The 20,145-nt window shown below is 46.2% G+C and overlaps 1 protein-coding gene across 1 annotated transcript in view; it reads left to right on the forward strand.

Moving 5' to 3' along the window:
* Positions 1-17,084, forward strand: part of LOC308580427 (uncharacterized protein) — a 33,049-nt gene extending 15,965 nt beyond the window's left edge. The window contains exons 2-4 of the mRNA XM_081182026.1: positions 6,789-6,959; positions 7,091-7,217; positions 13,715-17,084. Coding sequence (XP_081038152.1) covers positions 6,885-6,959; positions 7,091-7,217; positions 13,715-16,005 — 2,493 coding nt within the window. The 5' untranslated portion in view covers positions 6,789-6,884 and the 3' untranslated portion in view covers positions 16,006-17,084. The remainder of the gene's footprint in view (positions 1-6,788; positions 6,960-7,090; positions 7,218-13,714) is intronic.
* Positions 17,085-20,145: the final 3,061 nt, after the last annotated feature.

Raw genomic sequence — 20,145 nt, forward strand, 5'->3', positions numbered from 1 at the left:
ACGCTTTCGGCCAGCACGTTCCGGGGGTTCGACTCGGACGAGGAGCCGACACGAGACGTCCGTTCCCCGGAGGGGTCACCCTCGGGATCCGCCTCAGAACCCTCGTATTGGTGGGACGATAGGCCAGAGGAGCAGTTCCGCAGAAAGTGGCTGGAATGCTCAGGACGAGCAACGCCGCCAGGAGGAAGTGAGGGAGAGACGGACATGGACATTTTCGGGGACGACCCTGGTTTCGAGCACGGCGGCACAGAGATGGAAGCGGAGGTGACCGTCGTCGACGAGAGCAGGGAGGAAGAACCGGAAGACTTCAGATGGAGGCCCGCCACGGGAAGCGACCGATATCCGACGTTCGTCCCTTTGCAACAGCAGCCCCCAGCTCCAGCACTGGAAGGAGGGGAGGGGGGAATGGGGGGCTTCGGGGGGGATGGATGTCAGGGGTTTAGGAGCAGAGGCACGGGCAAGGGAGGAAACAGAGAGCGAAGGGGAGGAGGCAGAAGAAAAGATGAGTGATGACGACGACCCGAGATCTCCTAGTCTTTCCAGTGAATCAGAGGATTCACAGAAAGGAGCACCAGTGGCCAGGGCAAGGGGGGCACCCCAGGAAGATAGAGCCAGAAGGGACTCAGGGGGGAGCAGCTGGAAATCGGGACCAGCGTCACCGCCAGGAAGCAGGGAAGAGGAAGGGAGCCAGGGGGGAAGCGCTGGCAGCTCACCACAGGAGGGAGGGCATGAGTCAGGAGTGGCCACACCTCCATCGGGGAGCGAAGAAACGGTTAAGAGGAAGGTGGAAGGTTGGGCGCGCGCGCCAAGTTCAAATGCAGAGGAAGGCGGCGCAGTAAGCAGCCCCGAAAGGGAACCAGGTCCTAAAGCCCGGCGCAAGGAGGCAGGAGGGTCCGGGTCAGCGTCAGAAGAATCCCGGAAGGAGGAGGCCCCGGGGGGTAGAGGGACCCAGAGGAGGACAGTCAGGCGGAAAAGGTGGAGCAAGGCTAGGATATTAAGTTGGTGCTCACGGGGCGGAGACTCAGACGGAGCTTCGCCGATCTAGCTACTAGACGTAGAGTTTGCGCGCAGCAGCGTGAGAATGGAAACTGTAATTCAATAAAGACTTTTACTTAATGATCGCTGGCTAGCGTGATCCTCTGTGAGCTAGGATCTTCAAGCAGCTCTGACAGCGGCTAACAGATTGAGGTTGAATCCTGACAAGACAGAAGTACTGTTTCTGGGGGACAGGAGGCGGGCTGGTGTGGAGGACTCCCTGGTCCTGAATGGGGTAACTGTGCCCCTGAAGGACCAGGTGCGTAGCCTGGGAGTCATTTTGGACTCACAGTTGTCCATGGAGGCGCAGGTCAATTCTGTATCCAGGGCAGCTGTCTACCAACTCCACCTGGTACGCAGGCTGAGACCCTACCTGCCCGCGGACTGTCTCGCCAGAGTGGTGCATGCTCTAGTTATCTGCCGCTTGGACTACTGCAATGTGCTCTACGTGGGGCTACCTTTGAAGGTGACTCGGAAACTACAGCTAATCCAGAATGCGGCAGCTAGACTGGTGACTGGGGGCGGCCGCCGAGACCACATAACACCGGTCTTGAAAGACCTACATTGGCTCCCAGTACGTTTCCGAGCACAATTCAAAGTGCTGGTGTTGACCTTTAAAGCCCTAAACGGCCTCGGCCCAGTATACCTGAAGGAGCGTCTCCACCCCCATCGTTCTGCCCGAGCGCTGAGGTCCAGCGCCGAGGGCCTTCTGGCGGTTCCCTCATTGCGAGAAGCAAAGCTACAGGGAACCAGGCAGAGGGCCTTTTCGGTAGTGGCGCCCGCCCTGTGGAACGCCCTCCCATCAGATGTCAAAACGATAAACAACTACCTGACATTCAGAAGACATCTTAAGGCAGCCCTGTTCAGGGAAGTTTTTAATGTATGATATTTTAGTGTTTTTTTGGTTTTCGTGGAAGCCGCCCAAGTGGCTGGGGAAGCCCAGCCAGATGGGCGGGGTACAAATAAATTATTATTATTATTATTATTATTATTATTATTATTATTATTATTATTATTATTATTATTAATTTAGGGGGGAAATCCATCCAATAAACATTAGATGATCACCTGGGCTAGTTGGCTAAATTAGTCCTATTTGGGCCAGTGAGGAAACCAGGGGAGAATTAGATGTGGGATCCCAGAGAGGGTAATCTTCATAAAAGGGGAGGGGGAGGGAAGGAAGGGAATAAAAGATCAGGCTAAGTTCAAATTGAAAGCCAGGCGAAATAGTTCTGTCTTACAGGCCCTGCAGAAGGAAGTTAAATCCTGCAGGGCCCTGGTCTCATGGAACAGAGCATTCCACCAGGTTGGGGCCATCGCTGATGATGATGATGGCGGCATAATGATGGCATTATCAATCTCGTGTTCTTCTTCAATAAAGGGAGACCAGATTGTGTCAAAGGTATCTTTTTTGGAGATGCCTTTGATTAGACACCGATGGCATGTGAGGCGTTGTGATAGAGCAATGATCCAGATGTTATTGATCCAAGCCCCTATTGGTTTTTTAGAGGTTTCCTTCCATCATTGGGCAATAACTGTACTTTAGCTGCTGTGAACAGAAAGGAAATTAATTCTTTAGATTGAAGCCTGGAATTTGGAATAAAATCCAGTTATAATGAGGCAAGTGCTGGATTAGGACGGATAGATTGTTTAGTGATTTGGGGGGTCAGATAAAACACTTTTCTCCAGAAGGCGTGGACCACTGTACACCCCCACCAAACATGAAAATAGGAATCTGAAGCATAACAAAGCCTAACTTTCTCCATCAGCTCTCTCTTTTTTAAAAAATGGAATTGGTGCCGGAATTTATGGAAATTTATGAAATTTACCAAAATCATCACAATCACTCTGGCAAATGCCCCTACAAAACATTTCATCAACCACGTACTCAGCAGCCTCCTTGCCTGGCCAATAATCGCTGGCATTCTGGCTCCTGAGTGGTAGCCATATCAGAAACAAGGTAAAACCAGCCGCAGTTTTTTTAGGATCTTGGTCAAGACAAAAGGGAGTGATTAACTTGACCAGGAGAACAGGAACATGTACATCAGGCATGTTCAACAGGTCAATCACGATCTACTTGTCGATCATGGGCCGTGTAATAAACGTAAATCTGCCCTTATTCCGTTATGGGGGACACAAGAGCCCTTATAGAGTCCTTTGCAGGTTCTCCATTGGTCGGAGAAAATAACAGAGGCCAACCAGAGAATATTGAGAAGCAAAGCAGCTAGTAAGCCTGATCTTTATTGAACTGTTGCAACAGGGTGCCCCCTTCACACGCAGGAGAAGGAGGAGGACACAGAACAAAGGTGTGTCCGCCCTTATATAGACATTTTAAAGTGCCCGCCCTGGAGCTCAAGACCACCCCCAGAAACATCATACCTACATCACAGAAAGGGCGGTCTACAACAGAAATCTGAGTGCGTTGTTTACCTCTTGTCTGGCAGATTACCTGTTAATGCTTACTTGATTGGATACCCTGGGGAGCCTGGCCAGTCTTTTGTAATGACAAATACTTAGTTCCTTAGCCAGGTCACGGGTTCACCCTATTCATACACAGACATACCCTTAAGACAGGATTTGTGAACAAAAAGACAATGGGGAGGCTCCCCCACCCCCTCCCTCCGACAGAGAAAACATTTGAAAATGGTTTCAGGGAGGTCCTCCTGTGCTGCTCCAGACATGTGGTCCACACATCTATGTATGTGCTTGGTTGGCACATTTATGAGCATTTATTATATATATATATATATAAGATCTTATATGTTTTTAGTTCAGATGTCATTGGTCGATTGTTGTCAATCACAGGACCTTTAGCGATCTACGTGACTCACAAAACGAAACAACGGAAAATGTTGGCGGGACCCTTCGCGACCAAAAAAAGAAAAATGTTCGCAACTGTTCCCCACCCCCCATAAAAAATGCTCAACAAGTTTGGTTCCCCCCCCCAAAAAAAGCTCAACAACTAGATCAACAACGTTGCCTGTCAGTGACAACTGGTAGATCACAGCCAGTAGTTTAACACTGTGAGTAGATCGCTTTTTCTTGGGAGTTGGAGGTACCTAATGCAGTGTTTCCCAACCTTTTTTGGGCAAAGGCACACTTGTTTGATGAAAAAAATCTCGCGGCACACCACCATTACAGCCCCGTGACGTCAGCGCGCAGCGTCACGCCGGGAGGGACGCACGAAAGTGAAAGTTTTCAATTTTTTTCCCTCCCCCTTGCCGGGGAACCTCCAAGCTTTGGGGGTGGGGGGGGGAGGAGGCAGCAAAGCGAGGGACTGAGGGACGGCGGCAGCTGAGGCGGCGGCGGCTGTTGTGGTGGTGGCGGCGATAGCGGGCGGAGGAGGGGGTGGCGGCGGGGCCGAGGTGGCCGGCGGCGGCGGGGGAGGCGGCGGCGGGTGGAGCAGGAGGGCGGCCGAGGCCGGTGAGGGAGTAGGGTTGCCTGGGGCTTGAGGAGCCGTCGCCGGGAGTTGCTGCTGCTGTTGTTGCTGCTGCTGCCCGGACATGCCGGCCTCCTCCTCGTCCGCTGTCTTGCGCTCCTCCCTTTTGCACGCGCTGCCCCGCCGCCGCCCCATTGGCTGGGTCCTGTCAGCTGATCCTGTGTGTGTGTGAGGGGAGAATGGAGAGAGAAACCTTGGCACCACCACCGCGGAGCCGCCCCCGGCTCGACGCGGATCCTCGCCGCCGCCGCCTCTCACCGCCTGACTCGCCCGCCTCCCTCCCACGGCACACCAGCCAACGTCTCACGGCACACTTGTGTGCCGCGGAACACCGGTTGGGAAACACTGACCTAATGCACCTTTGTTTTACTTAATGGGAGTGAAGTGCAGGTCAAGGGAGGGATGGAGGCAAACCTGCCGGAACTGTGTGACGCTGTATTGTTTTTAATATTCGGTTGGAAGCCGCCCAGAGTGGCTGGGGAAACCCAGCCAGATGAGCAGGGTACAAATACAGTGGTGCCCTGCAAGACGAATGCCTCGCAAGACGAAAAACTCGCTAGACGAAAGGGTTTTGCGGTTTTTGAGCTGCTTCGCAAGACGAATTTCCCTATGGGCTTGCTTCGCAAGACGAAAACGTCTTGCAAGTTTGTTTCCTTTTTCTTAACACCGTTAATACAGTTGCGATTTGACTTCGAGGAGCAACTCATAGAATGGGGTGTGGTAGCCTTTTTTGAGGTTTTTGGTGATTTTTGAAGCTTTTCCAAAACTTTTCCGACACCGTGCTTTGCAAGATGAAAAATTCGCTAGACGAAAAAACTCGCGGAGCGAATTAATTTCGTCTTGCGAGGCACCACTGTAATACATTATTATTATTTATTTTTATATAGAAGACCCCTCCCAGGTTATGACATAGCTGTGATGTATATATGGCGTATGTATAATGTTGCACTAAGGGTGTTGAGTGTAAAAAGGGAAGCTTATACAAAAGAGACTTTATTGCTGCTTCTTCCATGTGGTGGGTAGAAGTCCTGTTGCAACAATAAAGATCCCGGGGGGGAGGCTTTTCAGAAATCGGGGTGGGGGGTGGGTCGTCTTTCGCTGCCGCTGCAGGTAATCGAACCCGTGAATTTATCACTAAATAAACGGGAATGTAGAGCTTGCCGGCTGGGAAGTGAATTCATGTTTGCAGGGAGGGGGAGGCGGATCTCCTGCCCCTCCCTCTCCCTCTGGGTCAATGAGCTCCGCTTCCTAGAGAGGCAGGAAATTTGTTTTTCTTTTTTTGGGTGGGGAGAGGCTATTTGGAGGGGGAGGGGTCTCCATCCTCATTCCAGGAAGAGAAGCGGACTTGGAGAAGAGGAGAAAGAGGTGCCGCATATTTGGGGGTTATTTGGGGGTGGGGGTGGGGAAAGGATTTGCTTTCCCTCTCCCTGAATCTACAAACAGGGCAGCTGGGAAAGGAGGCGGGAGGATTGAGGGGGGGGGGAGAGAAAGGAAAGCTGGGAGGGGCTCCGCTCTTTCCCTGTGGGAATCATGGGGGGGGGGCTGGATGCAGGCCATCCTGTTGCAAAGTGGGGTCCCCCTCCCCCAACAGGGCTTGCATTGCAAGATCTTCTCTGAAGCGCAGAGATCAAGCCAGGCTCCCATGGTGGGGGGACTGGGGGGGAGCGAAGACACTTGAGACGAACCACAAAAGGGCGCGCCCCCCAGTGGAACTTAATTAATTACAAAGGGATTTGCAGCCCCACCCTGTGCATGTTGACTCAGCAGTCCGTCCTTATCCGTTCAGAGGGGGGGGGGGTGTCAGCCCCATTCCACCTAGTGATGCTTCTCTCTGTTTAACGCCCTCCATCTCCCTTCTCACTGCTGCCCCACTCCTGCCCCCCAGGCTCTGTCTCCAGTGGCGGGGGGGGGGGGCTGAGCTCCTCCAGGACCCTGATCTGCCCCCTTCCAAAATGTGCTGCTGAAGCCCTTGCCTCAGTAGGGCTCCTGGTAGAGCTGGTTCCATGGGGGAAGATATGGAGGGCAGGCAGCGGCTATTGTGAGGAGTTGGCAAAAGGAAACAAGGATTTGCTTCTTGGGAAGGGGGTGGCCCCCATGTTGGCAGAGGGGGGAACAATGGGGGAGGGTTTGCTGTCCTGTTTATGAGGCCCTGAAGCGGAGGGAAGAGGCACATTTTGGATTTTCACCTGCTGCTAAGCAAGGAAAATGGGTACATGAGTGGCGGGATTGAAAACTAATCAGGCAGCTTCAGGTCTGTGCTCACGAGGGACCAGTTTTGACCCCCGGTTATCTTTCACCCTGTCCTATCTCACAGAGTTGGGAAGATAAAAGCACAGCTCCTTTCTTTGAAGTAGAACTGCGGAAGTCCCAGAAGTGGCCAACTTTACGGCTCCTCCGAGTCGCCTCACCAATGGCCTCAGAGGCACCGTTTGGACCTTCTCTTCTTCAAGGTGGAGTGGAAAGAGGAGCCAGGCAGCTTCTTCAGGTAGGGAAAGAGCATTGGGGAATCAGGTTGGAGGGAGGAGGCACAGATGGGACCACCCAGCCTCCCTCTGTGTTTTGTGGGGGTGATGGGGATCTAAGAGAAGCCCTGTTTTCTTCCTCTTCTTCTTCCAGGCCCTCTTGACCTTTGAGGAGGTGGCTGTGTTTTTCACGGAGGAGGAGTGGGCTCTGCTGGATCCAGGCCAAAGAGCTCTGCACAAGGAAGTCATGGAGGAGAATTATGAGATGGTGGCCTCTCTAGGTAAGGGCAGATTTTTATTCCTCTTGTCTGTTAGACATTGGAGGTGTGAATCTCCTGTTTGAGCCATTTATTCACGCTGTGAAGAAACAACATATGAATAGGATTTGGCCAGTGGCCCATCTAGTCCAGCATCCTGTTCTCCCACTGGCAAAGCCAGATGCCTCTGGGAAACCAACAAGCAGGATTCGAACACAAGAGCACTATTGCCTCATGTAGTTTCCAGTATTTAGGAACACTGCTGTCTTCTGAGTGTGGAGGCATTGCAGAGCCATCATGGCGAGTGGCCGGCAATAGACCTCTCCTCCAGATATTTGGGCCATCATTGCTCCCTGTGGGATCGAGTTCCCTAGTTTAACTATGTGCTGTGTGAAGGAGGCTGATCTTTTATCTGTGCTTAGTGAATAATAATAATAATAATAATAATAATAATAATAATAATAATTTATTATTTCTACCCCACCCATCTGTCTGGGTTTCCCCTGCCAATCTGGGCAGCTTCCAATAAAATTAAATGCATCTCCCTAAACAGGGCTGCCTTCAGATGTCTTCTAAAAGTCGGGTAGTTGTTTATTTCCTTAACATCTGATGGGAGGGCGTACCACAGGGCGGGCGCCACTACCAAGAAGGCCCTCTGCCTTCCTTGTAATCTCACTTCTCGCAGGGAGGGAACCTCCAGAAGGCCCTTGGAGGTGGACCTCAGTGTTTGGGCTGAACGATGGGGGTGGAGATGCTCCTTCAGGTATACTGGTCCAAGGCCGTTTAGAACTTTAAACGTCAGCACCAACACTTTGAATTGTGCTTGGAAACTTACTGGGAGCCAGTGTAGGTCTTTCAGGACCAGTGTTATGTGGTCTCGGCTGCCACTCCCTGTCACCAGTCTAGCTGCCACATTCTGGATTAGTTGCAGTTTCTGGGTCATCTTCAAAGGTAGCCCCACATAGAGCGTGTTGTAGTAGTCCAAGCTGGAGTTAACTAGAGCATGCACCACTCTGGCGAGACAGTCTGCGGGCAGGTAGGGTCTCAGCCTGCGTACCAGATGAAACTGGTAGGCAGCTGCCCTGGACACAGAGTTGACCTGCACCTCCATGGACAGCTGTGAGTCCAAAATAACTCCCAGGCTCCACACCTGCTCCTTCAGAGGTACAGTTACCCCATTCAGGAGCAGGGAGTCCCCCACACCCGCTCGCTCCCTGTCCCCCCAAAAGAGTACTTCTGTATTGTCAGGATTCAACCTGTTAGCCACCATCCATCCTCCAACCACCTCCAGGCACTCACACAGGACCTTCATTGCCTTCAATCGTTCCAATTTGAAAGGGAGGTAGAGCTGGGTATCATCCGCATACTGATGAACACCCAGTCCAATCCTTCTGATGATCTCTCCCAGCGGCTTCATATAGATATTAAAAAGCATGGGGGAGAGGATGGAACTCTGAGGCTCCCCTAACAGCACTTTCTGGACACGGCCCAGGAGGAAGGAGCGGAACCACTGTATAACAGTGTCCCCAGTTCCGAGCTCCCCTAGACGTTCCTCAAGGTTGTAATGATGATCCAGCAGAACTAGGAAACAGCTTTCACCTTTGTCCCAGGCCCGCCGGAGATCAAGGTCCGCATCTTCCAGGTGTGCCTGGAGTTGTTCTGCAACCACCTGTTCAATCACCTTGCCCAAGAATGGAAGATTTGAGACTGGGCGATAGTTGGCCATATTGGCCAGGTCTAAAGATGTTTTTTTAAGAAGCGGTTTAATAACCGCCTCTTTCAGCGGGTCTAGGAAAGCTCCCTCACAGAGGGAAGCATTCACCACCCCGCAGAGCCCAGAGCCCAGTCCTTCCCGGCTCGCTTTTATGAGCCAGGATGGGCAGGGATGAAGGAGACAGGTGGTCGGTTTCACTCGTTCAAGCAGCCTGTCTGCATCCTCAGAGGTAACAGATTGAATTGATCCCATGAAACTTGACTAGACTGGCCCTGCTCCCACGGTGGAGTCTACCTCCTTCCAAATCTGAGTGACTTTAGCTGCAAAAAACTTTGCAAAATCATTGCAGGAGATCTTGGGGCCCTTATTAGGCCCTCATGGTGCAAGTGGTTCCATTAAATTATGAACCACCTGAAGGAGTTTCCTCCTGCTGTTTGCTGCAGATGCAATAGAGGCAGCGAAGAAGGTCCTCTTCGCTGTTGCTATCGCCACTTGGTAGGCTCGACATTGAGCTCTAACCTGTGTCCAGTCTTATTCAGAATGAGTTTTCCGCCACCAGCACTGTAGCCGTCTCAGCGATTGTTTCATTGCCCTCAGCTACAGGGAGCTCCATGCAATCGGAGAGGGCGCTTTGAGGCCAGACAGTCAATAGAATCATAGAGTTGGAATAGACCACAAGGGCCATCGAGTCCAACCCCCTGCCAAGCAGGAAACACCATCAGAGCACTCCTGACATATGGTTGTCAAGCCTCTGCTTAAAGACCTCCAAAGAAGGAGACTCCACCACACTCCTTGGCAGCAAATTCCACTGTCGAACAGCTCTTACGGTCAGGAAGTTCTTCCTAATGTTTAGGTGGAATCTTCTTTCTTGTAGTTTGGATCCATTGCTCTGTGTCCGCTTCTCTGGAGCAGCAGAAAACAACCTTTCTCCCTCCTCTATGTGACATCCTTTTATATATTTGAACATGGCTATCATATCACCCCTTAACCTCCTCTTCTCCAGGCTAAACATGCCCAGCTCCCTTAGCCGTTCCTCATAAGGCATCATTTCCAGGCCTTTGACCATTTTGGTTGCCCTCCTCTGGACACGTTCCAGTTTGTCGGTGTCCTTCTTGAACTGTGGTGCCCAGAACTTGACACAGTACTCCAGGTGAGGTCTGACCAGAGCAGAATACAGTGGCACTATTACTTCCCTTGATCTAGATGCTATACTCCTATTGATGAATAGCCTGGTTAACTCTGCATTAGCCTGGTTAACTCTGCATTCCAGCGGGCCACCAGGGAATCAGCTGAAAGGGCATCAACGTGGCATAAAACATTCCCTACCACTCTCTGGAAACCAGTTGGATCCATTAAATAGCAGGGGCGGACCATCTGAATCGGTCCCATCTCCCTGCAGAGGGGAAGGGTCAGGGAGAAGTCCAGTTGCACCAGGAAGTGATCTGACCATGGCACTTCTTTTGTTTCACTTTTACCTAGTGTCAGATCACCAACATCACAAGAGGTGAACACCAGGTCCAAGGCACGTCTGTGACTATGAGTTGGGCCAAACTTATTCAGGGGCCATGGAGGCCATGCTTTCCACAAAGTCCAGAGTGACCCCATGTAAGGTTGTGTTGGCATGGATGTTAAAATCCCCTAGGACAACCAAACTAGGTGTCTCCAGGAGAACATCCGCCACAACCTGAAGCAGCTCGGGCAGGGAATCCTTGGTGCAGCGGGGAGGTCGGTACACCAAAAGGAATCCTGTACTGCCTGTATTGCCCAACTTCCAGAACATGCACTCAGAAAACCGGGTCTTCCCAATAGGACGCCTGGTGCAAACTAATGACTTCCTAAAAATCACTGCAACCCCCCCTCCCCCGCCACCACCTGTATGACCTGGGTTGCTGTGTGGAAGAGAAACCTGGTGGACAAGCAGCAGCAAGCACAGACCAATCTGCTTCATCCAACCAAGTCTCAAGCCAGATCAAGTCATAGATGGCAGTGGTCTTATTAATCAGTGACCTAGCATTGCACAGCAGCACCTTTACGTCATATGGGTCTCCGTTGCTGATTCCAATATCCTTCTGGTCAAGACCAGACCCAGAGGCAGAAATAGTATTCAAACAACGACTGAACCTGCCTCCTTGGTAATGACATGGTCTAAATGACATGGTCTAAATTAGATATAAATAAGATTTATATCTAAATCTTATTTACCATTTTCATTATTACACTTGAAACAATAACAATGCTTCCAATGCAAAACACATAATTGATATTGACTCGCCTTCAACTCCTTCCATGGTTCATTTTGTTAATTTATTTTCTACTACATATTCTAATTTTCCCCATATCTTATTTTATCTCAGTTTTATATCCCAGTATTCTTACTGCTGAATTCATTCTTTTACTGTTATCTTTTTAATGTGTTTACAATAAGTTTCCAAAATAATCTACAAAGCATTTCCAATCTTCATTTTTAAAATTATTTTTAATTTTAATTTATATACATTACAACAATTCTTTTGCCTAGTTTTAACATTTTCAATTTCAACTCCCTTCCATCTCGATTTATGCAGTTCCTTACATTTATTGTCTTCCTTTCCTGCATACTCCAAATTGTCTTAACTTATTCTATTCTCATATATCTCTCATATATATATTTTAAGCTGCAGGTTTTTACAATAATCCTGCCAATGTCTTCATCTGTTTACAGTTTGTGAATACTCAATAAACCATTTCCATTCCTTTCTAAAAGGTTTGTTATCTTGATTTCTTATTATTCTGATAAGTTTCACCATTTCTGCATACTCCATTAGTTTCTGTATGCAGTCTTCTTTTGTTGGGACCCCTTCATCCTTCCATTTTTGGACAAATAACAGTCTTGCAGCTGTAGTCGTATACGTAAATAAATTTCTATACTGTTTGGGTAGTTCTAATCCTATAATTCCCAAGAGAAAAGCTTCTGGGTTTTTTAAAGGAAAGATATTTTAAACATCTTTTTCAGTCATTATGTATCATTTCCCAGTAAACTTTAACCTTATTACAAGACCACCACATGTGCAAAAGGTGCCTTCTTTCTCTTTACATTCCCAACATTTATTTGATTTTAATTTATACATTTTGCCAAGCTACTAGGTGTTAAGTGCCATCTATATAATTTTCTCTTAAACCATAACATGCTGTAAATTTTATATCCGTATTCCATAATGCTTCCATTTCTATATTATGATCAGCATCTATTGCCCAGTGTATCATTGAAGATTTCACTTGCTCATTCTTTGTCTCCCATTCCAATAACATGGTGTACACTTTAGACATCACTTTAACATTACAACTTAACATGTCTCTCTCTAATTGTGATGGTTGTTCCCTAAACCCCCGCTTCATATCCTTTTTAAATATTTAATTCAAATGATGATATTGTAACCATGTTGTTAACATTCCTGGTAAATCCTTCAACTCTTTTAATTTAAATTCTCCTCCTCTCTTAATAAATTTCTGTAAGTTGCCCAATTATCCAGCATATTTTTCTTTTTCACTGCTATGGCTTCCAAAGGTGAAAGCCAAACGTTCCCAATAAATTTTTATATCTGCCCCATATTCTATACAATTTTTTCCTAATTCTATGGTTTGTAAAGCCTTTATGTACTTTCACCATTTCAATACCACAGATAAGCTTCATAATATCATATCCGGCAGGGAGAATCCTCCTCTATCTTTCAGTTCTATCAGTATTTTATATTTTATTCTTGTTTTTTCCCCTTGCCAGGTATATTTAGAAATATTTTTTTTGCCATTTTTGAAGCAATCTGCCTTGCAGATCATCAGCATTTCCAATCTTCTTCAAATACTATTTTATCTTGATCTCTTATTCTATTTGTCAATCTTCCGATTTCTATACATTCTATTAATTCATCTGCCATTCCTCCTTCGTTGGTATCCTCCTTCCACTTCTGAACATACACCATACATGCTGCTGTAGTTGCATATATAAAAAGAGATCTGTGATCCCTAGATATACTTGCATCTATTATACCTAAAAGAAAAGCTTCTGGGGTTTTAACAAAGGTCCTCTTAAACATTTTTTCAGCTCATTAAATATAATTTCCCAGAAGTTCTTAACCATTTTGCATGTCGACCACATATGATGAAAAGTAACTACTTTCCCCTTACATTTCCAGCAGATATCTGATTCAGTCTTGTACATTTTAGCTAATTTACTCTGTGTCAGATACCACCTATATATCATTTTCATAAAATTCTCCTTCAGTGTGCAACATGCTGTAAATCTAAAATCTTTTCCTACATTTCTTCCAAGCACTCATCTCCATATTATGACCTATATCTCTTGCCCACCCATTATTATAATCTTATCCAAATAATCAAGTAACTTCTCCTTAAATACCTGTTTTTTTTCCTCATTTGGTGCAAAGACTCTCACCAAGAACATTTTTTCTCCATCAACAATTGCCTGTATCCTGATAATTCTTCCTTGGTCATCTTTAAATAATTGTTATGGGTTCAAACCATGTTCTATATGCATTACCACACTTCTCTTTTGAGTTTTTCTGAGATTATAAACTCTTCAACAAATATCTTGTTTACTAATACTCTGCTGTGTCGACTTGCAACATGTGTCTCCTGCACTAAGAGATAATTTTCTGGGATTATTTCCTTTCCTAAAAATGTGGTACATAGGAGAGGAGAGATTGTTGGAGGTGTTGCTGTGTGTTAAGTTCTTTTGTTCTCTGTGTTAAGTTCTCTTGTTCTGTTCCTTGAAATCCTAACAATATTCTCTTTCTTTCCTACTTTAAACCAGGTGATGGAGAAGGCAATCAGAATTTTGAGGGGCCATCTGTAAAGTACTACAGTGTGAGTGAACACCTTAGCACACATCTACAAACTAATGCAGGGGAGAAACCCTTTAAATGTATGGAATGTGGAAAGAGTTTCAGTGAAAGAGGAAAACTTACCGTACATCAACGAATTCACACTGGGGAGAAACCATTTAGATGTATGGAGTGTGGGAAGAGCTTTAGTCAGTGTTCACACCTTACTATACATCAACGAACTCACACTGGGGAGAAACCATTTAAATGTATGGAGTGTGGAAAGAGCTTCAGTGAGAGTGGAAAACTTACCATACATCAACGAACTCACACAGGAGAGAAACCCTTTAAATGTATGGAGTGTGGGAAGAGCTTCAGTGTAAGTGGAAAGCTTACTATACACCAACGAACTCACACAGGAGAGAAACCCTTTAAATGTATGGAGTGTGGAAAGAGCTTCAGTCAGTGTTCACAGCTTAATATACATCAACGAACTCACACAGGGGAGAAACCATTTAGATGCATGGAGTGTGGAAAGAGCTTCAGTGTAAGTGGAAAACTTACTGAACACCAACAAACCCACACAGGGGAGAAACCATTTAGATGCATGGAGTGTGGAAAGTGCTTCACTTGCAGTGGGAACCTTACTGTACACCAACTAACTCACAAAGGGGAGAAACCATTTAAATGTACGGTGTGTGGAAGGTTCCTCAGTAGTAGGGGAGCACTTAAAAAACATCACTTAACTCACACAACAGATAAACCATTTAAATGTATGGAGTGTGGAAAGAGCTTCAGTGAAAGTTCACAATTTGCCATACATCTACGAACTCACACAGGGGAGAAACCCTTTAAATGTTTGGAATGTGGAAAGACCTTCAGTACAAGCTCACAACTTACTATACATCAGCGAACTCACACAGGGGAGAAACCTTTTAAATGTATGGAATGTGGAAAGCGCTTCATTGAAAGCGGAAAACTTATTGTACACCAACGAATTCACACAGGGGAGAAACCATTTAGATGTGTGGTGTGTGGAAAGAGTCTCAGTAGTAGTGGAGCACTTACAAAACATCAACTAATTCATGCAGGGGAGAAACCATTTAAATGTATGGAGTGTGGAAAGCGTTTTAGTGAAAGTTCACAACTGATCATACATCTTCGAATTCACTCAGGAGATAAACCCTTCAAATGTATGGAGTGTGGAAAGAGCTTCAGTCGGAAAGGAGTCCTTATTGTACATCAACGAACTCATATGGGGGAAAAACCATATAAATGTGTGGAGTGTGAGAAGAGCTTCAGTTGTTGTGAAAATCTTAATTTACATCAACGAACTCACACGGGGGAGAAACCCTATAAATGCATCCATTGTGGAAACAGCTTCAGTAATAGTGGAAACCTTACAAGACATCAACGAACTCACACAGGAGAGAAACCCTTTAAATGTATTGAGTGTGGAAAGTGCTTCAGTAATAGTGGAGCACTTACAAAACATCAACTAACTCATACAGGGGAGAAACCATTTAAATGTATGGAGTGTGGAAAGAGCTTCAGTGAAAGGGGGAAGCTTACTGTACATCTACGAATTCACACAGGGGAGAGACCCTTTAAATGTATGGAGTGTGGAAAGAGTTTCAGTGAAAGTGGAAAACTTACTGTACATCAACGAACTCACACAGGGGAGAAACCATTCAGATGTCTGGTATGTGGAAAGTGCTTCAGTCGGAATGGAATTCTTACTGTACATCAACAAACTCATGTACGGGAGAAATCATTTAAATGCATGGAGTGTGAAAAGAGCTTCACTAAAGGTTCACAACTGATCATACACCTACGCACTCACACAGGGGAGAAACCCTTTAAATGTTTGGAGTGTGAAAAGAGTTTCACTTGTAGAGGAAGCCTTACTGTACATCAACAAACACACAGAGGGGAGAAACCATATAAATGTTTGGAGTGTGGAAAGAGTTTCAGTCGAAGTGGGCATTTTAGAATCCATCAGCGAACTCACACAGGGGAGAAACCATTTAAATGTATGGAGTGTGGGAAGTGCTTCATTGAGAGTGGAGCTCTTACAAGACATCAACGAACTCACACAGGGGAGAAACCATTTAAATGTATGGAATGTGGGAAGAGTTTCAGAGAAAGGGGCAAACTTACAGTACATCAACAAATTCACACTGGGGAGAAACTGTTTAAATGTTTGGAGTGTGGAGAGAGTTTTAGTCAAAATGGACATTTTATAAGACATCAACAAACTCACACGGGAGAAACCATTTAAATGTATGGAGTGTGAGATGTGCTTCAATGAGAGTGGCGCACTTACAAAACATCAAGCAGCTCATAGAGGAGAAACCATGTAAATTGAAGGTGTGGACTATGCTTCAGTTAAGGTCATCTACATACTCTCACAGGGGAAAACCCATTTAGATGTTTAGAGTGTGTCTAGTGTTTTCTTCGTTCTTCACATCAACAAACTAATGTCAATTGTAAATGCATGGAGTGTTGTTGGTGTTCTGGTTTTTTTATGGAAAGTTGTATACACATGTATTAAAGTAACAAAGGTAGCTTCTCCCAGTAGTAAGTATAATGAAAGATATGATGTACTCTTAGGGATGTGCAAAGTGTGAATCTGGAGTGCTATTGGTGAGTGATGACTGGGCAATAATAGGCCCTTTAGCAGCAAACAAATTTAGTCCTCATTTTGTACTGGAAAATCCTCTTCCAGAACAGGGTGCACTTTCTAATTTGTGAACCCTGTCCCTGATTGACAACATTTACTGCCTAGGACCTGTTACAGAAATGTTAGTGATTTTGTATTAACTTTTAAACAAGGGAAGGCCAATCCTGTTCCAATAGCAGCAGTCACCACACAGTCATTCCTCCCTCTTTTGTATGTGTGAAAAACCTCTTCACACACAAAACGCAGACAAATTTTGGCTGTTCTGTCCTGGTTACTCTGCAGTTCATAAGCCTGAACTTCTATTGTCTTCAAGGCTGACAGCGTACAAATCAATATGGCTGACTTGACCCAACAACCCTTTTCCCTCACACACGCAAACGAAACTCACTGCAGCCTACTTAAGGCAACCAATCATGACCTGGGCCACCCCACCTCTCTCACTGCCAATGAAAACTTAAAAATGAATAAAAAGAACCTACCCATGTGATGCTGACACAAAAACCTTGCACATATGCTGTGTAAAAGAACCAATGTTTACTACCCCCTCTCTCCACCTCTTTCTTCCTCCCTAACTTTATTAATGTCTCACATCGTGTGTAATATAATATATAAATCTTTATTGTGCTCCAAAGACCCGTAACATAGATTCAGAATAAAATACAGATTCATACAGACAACCCCCTGGGAGAGGAAGACCGAGACGATATTTGTTCAGTCTTGAGTATGATGATCTTTGATACTTATGACTACCAAAAGAAACTTTGCCACAGCCACTGTGATATCATTAGACTTGTCATCCAGAAGATATTTAATACAGTAGGCTGCAGATTTACCTGGGCAATTTGCCAGTAGGGGTTTAATCAATAGATCTCTAGCTTGCTCATATTGTCCGCAATGCAGTAGGATATGCCTCATACAATTGACGTCCTGAGAGCATACACAGAGCCTATTCTGATAAGGGATCCCTCTCAGTCTGCCATTTAGCACTTCTGATGGAAATACACTTAATCTGGCTTTGGTAAAAAGATCCTGATAAGTTGGTACAGACAGATTTTTAAGATATGCAGGTATCTGAAAATTGTACCTGTAATGAATTCCTACTGCTATCAGGCCACAGATAACATGAGGTTGAGATCGGAGATCACTATGTGATATGTCCCAGAGGCTTTGCCTCAGAGATTCAAGGGCAGTATCGTATCCCAGATGGTACAAGAGTGAAGGTGGCATTCCAATCGAAGTGGCTTTTCTGACCATGGTTTTCTTCCTCGTTGTTTAGGTGTGGAAGTAACCCCTTCCCTAGGCCAAAGACTGAGATCTTAAGATAGATAGATAGATAGATTCTTTATTGTCATTACACTAGTGCAACATTGCACAAGTGCAACGAAATTGGATGCCATCCCTTAAAAACAGTAAAAGCAAAACAACAACAACAACCAAACAAACCACCTTCCAACCACACCCACACCCACCCCCAAAAACTCCCAGATCTCACTATCGAGTTACAGCATTCAAAAAGGCCACAGCTCTTGGATAGAAACTGTTTTTCAGTCTATTTGTCCTTGACTTGATGTTTCTATACCTCCTGCCAGAAGGCAGTAGTGCAAACAGACTGTATCCCGGGTGAGATGGATCCTGCAGGATGTTGTTTGCTTTCCTAAGGCAACGGGAACCGTACAGTTCTTCCAAAGGTGGGAGAGGGTGACCAATAATCCTTTGGGCTGTGGTTATGACCTTCTGGAGCACCTTCCTCTCTCTAGCTGTACAACTGGAGAACCAAGCACAAATACAGTATGTGAGTATGCTCTCTATGGAGCCTCGGTAGAAGGACACCAGTAGTCTCTCACTCAGATTGTTCTTTTTTAAAAGTCTGAGGAAATAAATTCTCTGCTGGGCCTTCTTCACCAGAGCAGTGGTATTTGCGCTCCAAGTCATGCCCTGATCCATAGTCACTCCCAAAAACCTGAATTCCGCCACCCTCTCCACCCGTTCCCCGTTGATATACAAGGGCTGAATGTCCGCCTTTTTTTCCCTGTAATCCACCACCAATTCCTTGGTCTTAGCCGTATTAAGAGCCAGATTGTTCTCTCCACACCAAACACAGAGCCGCTCCACCTCGTCCCGATAGGCGGACTCATCCCCTCCTGAAATGAGCCCCACCACCGTAGTATCATCAGCAAACTTGATGATTTTGTTGCTGGAGTAGATGGCTGTACAGTCATACGTATAGAGAGCATAGAGCAGGGGACTCAACACACAACCCTGTGGTGAGCCGGTGTTAAGGCTAAGGGCTGTGGACACATGTGACCCTACTCTAACCCTCTGAGAACGTTCTGACAAAAAATCCAAAACCCAGAGACAGGTGGAGTTGGGGAGTCCAATCGTCTCTAGCTTGGACACCAGTCTATGGGGGAGGATAGTGTTAAAAGCAGAGCTAAAATCCACAAACAGCAGCCTCACATAATTCCCCGGCTGCTCCAGATGGGACAGAGCAGCATGGAGAGTGGTGGTGATAGCGTCTTCTGTGGATCTATTTGCCCTGTATGCAAACTGGTAGTTGTCAAAAGTTAATGGAAGACAAGAAATAATATGACGGCGCACCAGTTTCTCAAAACACTTCATGATGATTGGAGTCAGTGCAACTGGTCTGTAGTCATTCAAACTACTGATTGTGGATTTTTTAGGCAGAGGGACAATAGTTGACGACTTCAGGCAGGGTGGGACAATAGACTGGTGTAAAGACTTGTTGAAGATCGTAGTAAAGACCCTCGCCAGCTGATCCGCACAGCCCTTCAACACCTTTCCAGTGATGCCATCAGGTCCAGCCGCCTTCCTCGGATTCACCATCCTCAATACTTGTCTCACCTCGTGCTCCTCTACAGTGAATGAGGGGCCCCTATGGGCTGGTGGCTGTAATACCGGCGTCTCAGGTGGCTCCTTCTCGAAGCGAGCAAAGAAGAGTATCTCAGGGCAGCCCACCATGCTTTTGTTGAGAGAGGGCATTCACCTGTTTCTAAAAATAGATTGCATTTGGAACCTGTAAAAGGGACTGATGAAACTTTGCCTGGAACCCATCAAACACGGAGAATGAGCCATTGAACCAGACGTTTGGGCGTAGACAGATTTTGCATTAAATACCCTAATGGCTGATGGAACATAATGACCTCTCCTTGTATAAAAGAATTGAATTATAGCTAGTTTGCTTACCTGCGCCTTTAGACAGGCGGTCTGCCAATGGTGTTTCCAGGACTTAGAATGATGGAATAGAAGCCCTAGGTACCGGAAGTATTTGGTCTGCTCTAGTTTATGATCATCCAGTACCCATTACTCGGGAGAATCTTTTTTCAAACACCAGGACTTTTGATTTTTCATAATTAATGGATAACCCATTACCAGAGCAGTAGTCTGAGAATTTCCTTAGTTTGGTAGTTCAGGTCAGGTCTGGATCAGGAGAGGATTGCCGCGTCACCCACATACAGCAAGAGAGGGGTGTTTCTTGTTCCTATTTTTGGAAGATGGCCATCAGGACCCATCGAGTATAACTGATCTGTAGAAAGGACTTTATGAAATGAAAACAGAGGTGTATGTACTTTTGTAACCCAATAAAATCTTTAATAAAATAAAAATTCAAAAAACGACGTCAGTATCTGAGATAGGCTAGATCAGTTCTGGCCTCTTATTGAGGGGAGACCCAACTCAGATGAGCCGCCAGAATCCCAGGAGGAAGCCCCAAAATCTGCC

The sequence above is a fragment of the Podarcis bocagei genome (genome assembly GCF_964188305.1).
Source record: "Podarcis bocagei genome assembly, chromosome: 2".
Classification (NCBI taxonomy): domain Eukaryota; kingdom Metazoa; phylum Chordata; class Lepidosauria; order Squamata; family Lacertidae; genus Podarcis; species Podarcis bocagei.